At 41.0% G+C, this 11,458-nt stretch overlaps 1 protein-coding gene across 3 annotated transcripts; it reads right to left on the minus strand.

Moving 5' to 3' along the window:
* Positions 1–653: 653 nt before the first annotated feature.
* pecam1a (platelet and endothelial cell adhesion molecule 1a) lies at positions 654–8,760 on the minus strand. 3 transcript variants are annotated; one of them, XM_071474107.1, is made up of 15 exons: positions 8,612–8,757; positions 8,470–8,493; positions 6,793–7,086; positions 5,675–5,971; positions 5,331–5,585; positions 4,930–5,211; positions 4,301–4,591; positions 3,929–4,210; positions 3,154–3,289; positions 2,973–3,040; positions 2,786–2,839; positions 2,219–2,299; positions 2,040–2,096; positions 1,417–1,439; positions 654–1,022 (listed from the first exon to the last, which is right to left on the minus strand). In XM_071474107.1, exons 1-15 carry the CDS (start codon positions 8,670–8,672, stop codon positions 879–881), a joined length of 2,349 nt encoding a protein of 782 aa, XP_071330208.1. In that variant the 5' UTR covers positions 8,673–8,757; the 3' UTR covers positions 654–878. The 3 variants fall into 3 exon arrangements, 2 of the variants coding, with proteins under 2 accessions (XP_071330208.1, XP_071330207.1); XM_071474106.1 differs by having other exon boundaries at positions 654–1,025; XR_011689706.1 differs by lacking the exons at positions 654–1,022; positions 1,417–1,439; positions 2,040–2,096 and having other exon boundaries at positions 2,973–3,036; positions 8,612–8,760.
* Between the last annotated feature and the right edge of the window lie 2,698 nt (positions 8,761–11,458).

Here is an 11,458-nt window from a genome sequence, read left to right on the forward strand (position 1 = left end):
GAAAAACAACATAATCCAAAGAAAAAATGTTGCAGTCCTATTTAATGCACTTTAACATATAACTCAAACATGCAAGCTATGTTGTTTCATTACATTTTACCGAGATGTAAAATGTCTCGGTTCAAACCAGTTAATTAATAAATACACTGTGTCCTCCTCTGATGCCATGGGTTCAATTATGTGTCTCTGTGTAGCCCACAGCCTTGAGAGACCTGCTAAACATATTAGTCCTGTGTATATAGAGACCTTGAATAAGTTCATGTTATATCATTCAATTAAACCTTAGATAATGGAAGATGAAACTGATATCTCCTGATGCGGTGGCAACACAGTGAAAGCCCTTCTCACATTAAAGGAGATCACAGCCAGATGGCACTAAGTTTCCACGCAGCTCTGCCTGAAGTCTGTCCTCTAGTGGTTTAAACAGAGGCACTGGTTCTCACAGAGCAGAGGGATCTGACGAATGTACTCCCAGCCTCATCACTAAAGAAGTAATTATCACTACTATGCTGACTTCAAAGACTTCTCTTCCTATTTAGATTCTGCCACCAGTGGAAGGATATAGATTTGCCTGTCTTTTCCTTTGGGGTCGCAACATACATCCTCTTTCTGTGCATTTGCAAGAAAACTACCAATGAAGGAAAGAGAAACACTTAACAAAAACATTTTATTTGCCCTTCAAAGGCAAAGCAAGTGAATTTACAGTGTGACATGTTCTTTGCAGAGTGTTACAAAAATACCAAAAGTACATACTGTAAATGCTTAAGGCTGTGTAAGGTCTTTCAGCACAAAAGACTCCAGCTGCATTATGGAGCTGGATAAATAAGGGAATAAATATTTTTGTTGGTCAGTTATCAGTCTGGCTTTGGGTCATGTTTTCACTCCCCGTGGTCAGCGGCGTTGGTTTCAACACTGTTGTCAATCTCATCCATGTGGTCACCCTGGAAAGCGTGGTCGCTGTGCTCACCATGGTCACCATGGTGATCCGTATCATGATTCAGCTGCGCATATTCTACTGACCCCTGCTGAGAGGGGACAAAAAAATGAAATACAAGGCTCATGTGAAGAAAAACGAATACTGGTCACAAGATCAGTGCATGACACTGTTGTCTGTATCGGTCAGTGTGACAGATGATTGATAATATGATGTCAACTCATGTGTGCAAATGAACATAGTTAGTGCTGATCCTGTACAGGACATTTCCCAGGTAATTTCTAGTAAACTATAATTAATTCATGAAGCACTCTACAGTACTTTGAATATAATACTTTCAGTTAATTGTCTACAAACAATACAAACGGACTCCACAGGGTTTCCATTTATTATTATTCCGTTGTGTGTGTGTGTGTGCCTATTTGTAATATGTGCATGCACCGTATGCATGGAGCATGTGTGATGTGTGGGCTGCTACTTACACCATCAGCCTGCTCTGGAACACCTGCAAAAACAAAGCCAGAGAACATGCTCAGGAAACAAAAGGAGTGTGAGGATTGAAAGAGGATTTGCACACTCATCAGCACGCCAATGAACGGCTCTCTGCTCCCTGGCACTGGCAGCCTATCATGTTGCATACATTCACACTATTATATGCTTGTTAAGACTTTTCCTGTGAGCAAGGAGCACATAGAGCAAACCAGATATTATGTTCTTCACTTCTGCTGCATCATTGTGTGACATGTAATGACGTGCAAACCCCTAGGAGTTGTTAGGAACCAATGACTGAACAATGGACAAGAGTTTCCCCCAGGAGTATCAAACAATGGAGTGTGTTTCTCACTTAGTCTTAACGGATGCACCCGCTGTTTGGCTCTGATTGTTGGAACAGGAAGTTCTTTTTGATGAAAGCAGGAAGTGGACACCTGATGACTGGGCCTTCTGTTTTAATGGGACATTCTTTCACCAACAATGCAGATGTTTACAGTTGGAGCTGATCCTGTTTCCTGGCGCTTTTTTTTTTTTTTTTCAAATGTCAGCCAATGGCCTGATTTTTCTCCCCGTGTAAATGGGATTTGAATGAAGAGCAGGATGTTAGTCATACCTTGCATGGAGTTCCTCACTTCGTTGCACACAGATTCTCTGCCGGTCTCCACTGGAGCTAACATGGAACAAACATGTAATCGTTTTAGGCAGTGCTTTACAGGTCACATTGATTCAATTTAACAACTGTGATATGACGGTACACTTCTGAAAAAATATTAAAACCCAGATGCAGTTCACCTCTGTTCGGATCTGGCTGTTTGGTCTTCACCTCTTTGTACTGAGGTTCCGTAGCAGTCACACTATTCTGGTCATCGGACTCTGCATCACAAAACAGTGAGCAGCATTACCAAACTTAAACCTCTGTGCATTTCATATTACTTTCAAAACTGCAAACAATATAGCATTCAGATAAAGAAATATTTAAAAGATGTGGCTGGTGACATTTTATATTCCTCTAATTGTTGAGAAATGTGGTTTATTTTGAGTTCCACAAACACCATCCTGCTGCTGTAAAGACCCACCAGTGCAGCAAATGTGCATTAATGCGCAGCTGAAAATAATCCCCAACAAATACAATATCTACTTTAGCTGAATAATATTTGCTAAAAACTACAGTGCCCACCTGTTTAAGAAATGAAAAGGGCTGAGGACAACAGACGGAGTAGGGAAGTCAGAAAGCACTGAGAGAGACAGACTGACACATTGGTGGTTTTGACAGTGATAAAAATACAGGATAATACCAGCCTCATCCTTTAATAAAAAATATGCATAAAATTAAAAACTATGTCTATTTAGTCTACTCACCAGAGCCTGACACATGTTCACTCCAAACACTCTTCCCCATCATGCCTGGTGTGACTACACAGAGAGGACAAAAACCAATTTACATCACTTCTTTAATGCTTAAAAACGAACAGTAAACAAAGAGAACATAGTTTGCTCTTAAGAACAATTTGCAGCCCTGTATTTGCATCAGTGTCAGAGGCTTTACCGTTTGCAGCCTCATTGACCTCTGCCTGGGTGAGGCTCAGCCGCTCCACTTTGGTGCTGGCTGACTTCCTAAGACGAGGTAGACACAATTAGCTTTTTAAAACAGGAAGCTCTATGGGTGTTGCCATACTTTTTCTAGCTCATATTACTTCATCTTTAAAAAAATTATATTTGTTACTCACACTGACAGCTTGTCTGTTCTTCTCCTTTTAAAATGAAGGAGATGTTTTCTTTTAAAGGCAATAACAAGGATCATGGCCAGCATGAGCAGGATACAGAGGACTGCAATAAGACCTTTTTTCCAGACAGCCAACTTCACTGTAGAATACATGTGAATCAAAATGATAAAAGTCAGCATTCAAAATTTAAACACAAAACCTCAAACATTTACCCCTCATGAGTCTAAACATTTCATTAGTTCAGTTCAGTTAGTAGTCAGTTCAGTTCAGAGTTGAGTCGAGGTCAGTTCAGTCTATGTTAAAAGTTTATTTTACATCTGTACTCACAGTGCAGCCAACAGTGTAAATGAATGCAAATTCCAACCTGTACTTTAAGTTTCCTACAAAGTATTTATTAATTAATTTAATACTTTTTGTGTAAAGTTGCCCCAGGGACGATACTTCAAACTCATTATGGCTCAGTTATTTATATTCTAGTTGATCTCTTGGTATCCTGATAAATGCTGAGTCAAAAAACAGTTTCCCCTGATGGGTTACAACAAGGTGAAACACGGATTGTTATTCCTCTTTTTCTAATTGTACAATATTACATATTTAATTCTTAACTTTGGGGTCAAAGTGAGAAATGTGTGTGGTGGATATTTTACACTTAATGACAAAAATATCATTGCTTTTCAAAAACATCCAAACTCTCTAAAACTCTAATTTGTCCTCACAAAGATAGACAAGAACACATGCACGACTGTTATCACTGCTATTAACTGAAGTCACAACACACCTCTTATCATGACAGTGTGACTCCGTTTGGTTTCGTTGGCATGGTTGGTGCTCATGCAGTAATATCCCCCTTTGTGCTCTCCTTTGACACCGCGTATGACGTAGGATTCTGCCAGCTTCTTGGAGGGCTGTTTGTCGAGAGCACCCTCCATCTCAGTGTGGTGCCAGGTGAAGGTGATGGGAGGAGTGCCTTTCTGAACAGAGCAGGTGAGACTCACGACCTGCCCCTCAGACACTTCCCCCATGCTGGGGACAATGGTCAACTGTGGTTCTGACACTGGCTCTGCAGAGGGTAAAATGTACGTTAGACTCAGAATCCACAATGATTTGACATTAGTCTAAATGATTTTCATTGTTCCTGTATCCAACGCACCTATGATTTCGGTTGAATTGGACAGAAACCCTGTCATGGGAAGCCTTTGTTGACTGTTTTTTGCATGGCATTTAAACTTGTTTTGGTCTAAGCTATTAAAGATAGCTGAGGAGTTGAAGATGGCTTGTTCTCCCAGCTTGCTCACCACCCTGTCCAAAGACGAACCATCATGACTGACTAGGGTGTACGTGATGGGCAGGGTGCCACTGTCACTGCGACAGAGTAGCTGGAAGCTCTTTCCCAACACCAGCGTACCCCCCACCACGCTCAGCACGGGTTTTGAAACAGGAACTGTGGATAAAGATAATTAGTCAGTTAGTCAGTGCAACAGAAACAAACAAGACTAAGAGTCTAATGCCATACAAGCATCACTGTGAGGCTAGACTTAGGCACAGTTTGAGCTAAATGCTAAGGTCAGCATGTTAACATGCTGATGTTTGGCAGGTATAATTTTTGCCATGCTCACCATCTTAGATTAGTTTGTAATCATGGTAATATTTGCTAATTACCACTAATCCTTGCTATGGCTAAGAAAGATCTTTAGAGCTCATCATCTGGGAAATTGTGGTCTATTTAAAAAAAACAAAACATCCATATATAGTAACTGTAATTTCAAGTTCATGACTTACCTTTGGCTTTAACAACAAGTGTTTGGCTTTCTTTTACAAAAGTGTGCCCAAGAGAAACAGTCTGGGCTTTACAGGTGTAGTTGCCATTTCTACTAGGGTGTGCCACAGTAATGTATGTCTCCAAAGGGACGAGCTTGACGTTGTTTTTGTAGATGGTGAACTGCATGTCTTTTTTGCTTATCTTCTCAGGAACATAGACAGAGACAGAGCAGGTCAGTGTGAAGCGATCTCCCTCAAACAGGTCAACAGGCTTCATTATCAAGCGTGGCTTAGAAAACAGCTCTGTTGGGGTCAGACAACAAAAAATAAGCTTTGTACATCTTTGTACAGTATATTTTTTATTCTGCCATTACTAATGCCACATTAGACATTTCATAATAAGGGGGGTATCCAGTACTTGCCATTAACCGTGATATTCCGAGAGGTATCTTCCTGCACGTTGCCCCACTCTGCCTTACACACAAGCTTCCCAGAGTCTTGTGCTTTAAATCGATGATTAAGGCCGAATGGGGCTTTCTTGAGGACCCTTCTGTCCATCGTCAGGTATACTTCAACGTTCTTTAGTGAAGTATTCACTTTGCAATGCACCTCTATTGTGTCACCCTCAAAGATCAGAGAAGAGGGCAGCACGTTCATGACTGGGGAAATCTGGAGCGCTACAAGACACATATCAGAAAAGTTAATCACACATCCTCCTGCAGGCAACCTGATCTTTTCTTGGCGATGTAACAACTCTACTAATCACCTCTGACTAACACTTGAATCTCGTTGCTGTGGTTGGAGTGTCTGGTCCCAGAAACCAAATTGATCACATAATCGCAGTACAGGGAGTAGTCTCCAGCCTGTTTCAGGGACAGCGTGGTTTCTGATGAGTTCCCAGTGGATGCTACCTGCTTCCTCTTCTCAGGTTCTTCGTTTTTAAATCTCTGGAAGAAACTGAATATGAGGGATCCCCTCTCCTCTGGAGCACTGCAGGTGGCTATGAAGTCAATACCCTCATATAATGTAGTCTTATTCAGATACAGGATGGGGGTCTGCAGGCCTGGGGAAAGGAAAACCCAATAGGACAGAAAGCAGGGAAGGAAAGGAAAACTATTACTCTACATACAAATACTGGTTGTTCAGATATTACGGTACACATACATGTGGGGTATTGGGAATGTATCATGTGTCACGGGTGTGTGAAAACCCGGTATTGCCAAAAAGAAACTAAGAGTGGTTTTGAGCTTGATGATAAATAATCCAGTTTTTGTGCGCACATTAACTACAAAGGTTTATATGTACATTCTTGACAATAATTTTAGGTAGATAAGTTTGCTTTAAGTCAAAAAGACTATTTTTGTTTATAGCAGAGGAAATTTACAATCATGTTGGTATGCTAAAATAAATTTTATACCATCACAGATTTCCTATTGTTTATCTTTTTCAGCAGCTGAATATCAAATACCTAATGTTGGGGGCTTCCTTGAACACAACGCCACGGCAGCATTTTAAAAAATGTTCCTGCATAAAACAATACCAAGTGATTATAACATAACCTTTGCAAAGCGATAACAGAGCCAAAGTTCCAGGTGTCTGAAATGGTTATTTATACAGTAGAAGGCAGGAAATCCTTCTAAAATATTCTGTCATGCTGTGGACATGGTAGGCAATAATGTGAATTATTCATCAACTGGAAAAAAATACCAGTGATTTTGCTTGTCTACTAGTTTAAGTTGACTTTTTCCCTCTACCTGCTGATAAATGGAAGACTTTTGGGCACATTCCTACCTTTTTTCATATTATTCTATATTACCAGACAATAGCAATAACAGACCCTGGTTTGAGAAATATATTGTACCAAGTTGTCATCTCCAGCTTTACCTATGACATCGAGTTTCCGGATGGGGCTGGTTCTGGTCTTGCCTTTGACTGTGACCTGACAGTCGTAACTTCCAGAGTCGGCTGCCCTGGCTGGGTTGAGTTCATATATAACTGAGTCTTCTGTGGTGGTAGAGGAATGGATGTCAATGTCGTCCCGTCTAAGCTGGAAAGTGTGTGTCAGGTTTGGGATGTTGTCATGACTCACGCCGACATGGCAGCGTATGGTAACCGGCGTCCCACTCTGAACTGTGATGCTGGGTAGGATTGTAAGGTGAACTGCATCTATAGTGTACACTGTAGGTCCCAAAGTTGCACAGACACACAAACATGCGCACATATTAGATAGAAATAATTTCATTTGGACTTCATTTCTTGCTTATTTAAAATCAACAAGAAGGATAATAAAATACAAGAGTCAGGGTCTATAATTCTCTCCACAGTAAAGGTGAAGGTGCTCCCTGGCCCTCAGTCTACTGCACAGTACGCAGGAGCTGCTGAAGGAAGGAAAAGGCTTCAACAAACAGTGTCTGACCCTCTCCTTCCCCTGGGAGAGCTTTGTTGATTTATCCCTGCTTCTGCTCTCTCTCAGCAACAACAATACAGTGTGACCTGCCTCAACAGCTACGAAACAATCACATATACCACATCCTCAAAGAACTGCTGTTGGCTTGTGCACCAGACTCGGTGATGTAGAGTGGCTGAGGCAGTGGATGACTGGGCTCATTCAGCCGCCATAAAATTAGTGCATATATGTGAGTGAGAGAGTGGATCATTGACCTTGAGTTAAGATTATTTTGTCAAAGCTTGCTGATTGTTAGATGAGAAAATCGAAACCATTCTCTTGTCTTCATGCAAAATATGAAGCCACAGCCAGGAGTCGGTTAGCTTAGCACAAAGACTGGAAACAATGGAAACTGCCAGCCTAACAAAATGTCCCTACTAGCACCTGTAAAGTTCATGAATGTCAGATCTCCTTTTTTTAATGTGTAGAAAACCTATTTATGGACGATTATGTGTTAGGACTTTCTTGACTGGGAGCAGTAAATTCCTGGAGTCTGAGTTATTTGTAACCTCAAGGTCACAGCAAGACTTCAGGTTGATAAGTGAGCTTAAGAGGTGCTGGTAGGCACTTTTGTTACTTATGGACCTCGACACTTTCCCCCTCTTTTCAGTTTTTATGCTAAGCTAAGCTAACCAGCTGTTATACCTTATATTGAGTGGTCAGACATGAAAGCACTGTCAATTTTCTCACGTAACACTTGGCAAAAAGTGCATTACCCAAAATATTAATTTATTCCTGACTGCCTCTATAACCATCTAGAACTCCAGATAAAGTAATTTGCATTTTAGTTCAAATTCATGATGTTTGCAAACTGTTAAAAAAAATGAGAGGTTCATCCAAATTCCTGCTGATGTGAAAGAAATACCCAATCTCACCTGTGACAACTAAAAATAGCTTCAATGGATGTCATTAAAGACTTGAAAATATCAAGGAGGCCAGGAGTGCATAATTCAATGCCCATTTCCAGCAAAAAATAACTGTGTGAGGTATAAATAACTTTTTTTTGGTCTTATACAGCAAGGACTGGATAACCTCAAACTGTCTCAACATGGGAGAAACCCTGAGCCAGTTATTAAACAAGAGTCAGCAATGCAGTATAATGCAGTTATACTTACATGCCTGTCCTATGACACACTGCGCTGTGTTTGGAGTAAAAAAAAAAGAAGAAAAAAAAAAAACAGAAGTGAGAATCAGGAGATCGGGTTTAACTGAAGAAACAGCCTTTATCTTTGCAGCAGCACAACAGTGGGTCCTTACCGAAGTGCAGGAAGCTGATGAGAGGCAGCAGCAACAGCAGGTTGGGGGGTCTGGAGTCCATCCTGAGTGATGGTGGTTCACTTCTGTATGATTAAAATACAGCTGCAGTGGGGCGATGAGACAAGGGCAAGAAAGGGCACTCAGAAGAACAGGGGTGGGCCATAGGAAGGGAGAGGTGGAGTGTGTGGAAGACTGGCAGTGTAGGTGGTGTGGGGGTGTTTCTCATCTTATCATGCATACTCCTTGTGCTGCTTGACTAATCAGGAAATAGCTGTTACTTCCTCAGGAATCGAGCATTAAAAGTGTTTTTATTAGTGTGCGAGGGAAGTTTCAACAATGTTGCACCTTGAAACCTCCTCAGTTCAGCATGGATGCAGTTTCTTAAATGATTTAAGGCCTAATTATGAATTACTCTCATCTAGCGCTATGGTAATTTGGAAATATTAGAGATTATTCTCTGACAGACAAACCAAAACAGCAAACACATCAGGACTTATGCAACAACCTACAGGCTGTGCTCTACTTTGCTTGGCCCACAAGCTCACCTCTTAAATTGTTAATGTCATCTGCTGTTTCTTTACTGAACTGCAGGGATTCCTACAGAGTCATGATCCAATCTCTAATTCAATATATTAAGCCTAATCAAAGCATTCATCACCTTATACCCCAAGTTTAATCCTCTCTCCAGTGCTTGGTACCCTCTTGTTAAAACTATGAAATGAAATTATGATGGTGCCACTGAATCATTTATAGGATACAAACTAAGATCTTAGCAACTGTGAAGCTTTAAGTGCAGAGTGTGTAGTGATGATTTATATATGATGGACATGCGCAAAAAAACAAACAAAAAAAATAAAAAATCAACAAGTGTTGGGGTGGGGGGGGAGGGGGAGGGGGGGGGCATGAGGGAATGTCAGTTTAAATCATCCTCCAGCTCATCTACTATCCAGTCAATGAGAAATTACACTTGAGTGGGCAGACTGTACTGATGATCAGGTGGTAATCTCACAACAAATATTGTAGTTATCAGGGATGTTTCCACATCAAATTAAAAGCCTTGTGCTAAAGGATTCCTCTGGGAACAGTCACTCCACTCATCACTATCTATTTCCCACAGCACAGAATATTAGTATCACAGACTGCAACTGGCAATTTTAACTTTTGTTGTCACAGATGCAAATGCATTTAGGGTATGCAGTGTGCAGCAACTTGCAATCCTCGAGTACAACCACTAAGAGGTGCTGAAGATCAACATTTAAAAAAATATGTTTGAAAACTCATATGCTCTGCAGTTTTATCTGCATAGCGCTCCCACTCACATTCATGTGTTCCAGGTTTGACAAAAAAAAACAAGTTTTCAAGCGGCACCGAGGTGTAGTGTGTGTCTTGTGGAGAGCTGTTACAGAGGTACTGCAGAGGTGACCTTGATAGGAGAGCATTTCATTCCAGCACAAAATGTTCTGTCAGACTTCTCCTTTACCTCTGCGAACCATGAATGGTAGCAGTCAGCATCAGGAAAGAGTCTGCTCAAGCAATTTCCTATCTGGTAAGTGATTCATTGTGATTTTAAATGATGCAAAATGTATGAACGATTGCTAGTATACACAGCATCACCTAAGGCTTGTGTTGGTGAGCGGCACAAAAGAATTGGCACAGACTTGTTCACCCTGCTGTTGATCAATAACAGTGCTACCTAGCCATGCTAGCAAGTTAAGTAAGGAAGTGAGCATTTGAAATGAAGAAGCAGGCTCCATTTTCTAGGCTTTTGAAATCTGCCATCGAGGATGCCTCTCTTAAATTTGAAGCATTTTACCCTGAAAATCTCTTGCTAGTCCCTACAAATTAAAAGTCAGCTTCTCCAGGTGAACCTAAATAGGAATTTGAATGCAAGTAAGCTAATATGCTTGCTTCCTAACTTCATCATCATCGTCCAACGAAGCAAAGTTTTATCCAGACTGTTAGGTAGTATTGAGTCCTCTCAAAGCAGATCACGTACATTACTTTGCTAAGCCTCTGCTGCAACTGCCATTTTTCTCTTGATATTAATCATAAACACATACTCAACTGCACCGTCCACTGTGACAGATGAGTGTACCCGATCCTTATTGGGATGTGAACCATGCAGACACAAGTGGAGCTCAATAAGGAGGTCCTCCCCCCATGTGTCAGTGGTCTTCCAACAGAGTCAGATATGGCTTTGGTGGTTTTTAGAAAGCTTCTACAAAGAGGTTGTCATAAAGAAAAGCTCACTCACCACCTTCCCACTGGCTGAACAATGTCTCAAGGCTGGTTGGGCTGGACGGAGGTAATGACTTGATCACTTGACATTTTGAGGTGACTCATTCTGCTGGATGAGCACAAAGTAAAATAGTGACTGTATGCGTTTACTGTATTTTCAGAAGTGTATTGCACTGAAGGGAGTGATTGATGATGGCCATGGTAGTACCACTGACACCGCTGGGTCTCGGTGGATCCAGGGCGGCGGTGTGATTGATGTCTTCGTCCTGGGCTTTATTCTGCCAGCACTTCTCTCAGACTGCCAAACAGGTTCTGGGTCTGCTGGTTCTGCTGCACAATGTAATGTGGATCCCAGTAAGTTCATATCCAACCACTGCAATGATGCATCTCATGTATTAATTTTTTTTTTTTTTGTGTGTGTGAAAAAGTTTTTTTTTAAACCAGAATTTAAAACCGAACATAATGAACTGTGTTGATGTTACACAAGGACATTCTATTGTAACACGTTAGTCTGAAGAGGAGTAGAAAATGAAGATCTGAGTAAAAAGCTAATTTAGACTCCTACTTTATTTAGGCCTATGGGAAATGTTGCTGGATAATAAAACACTC

The sequence above is a fragment of the Trachinotus anak genome, unplaced genomic scaffold, assembly GCF_046630095.1.
Source record: "Trachinotus anak isolate AG129_WGS33_773 ecotype Australia unplaced genomic scaffold, CSIRO_AGI_Tana_v1 ptg000003l, whole genome shotgun sequence".
NCBI lineage: Eukaryota > Metazoa > Chordata > Actinopteri > Carangiformes > Carangidae > Trachinotus > Trachinotus anak.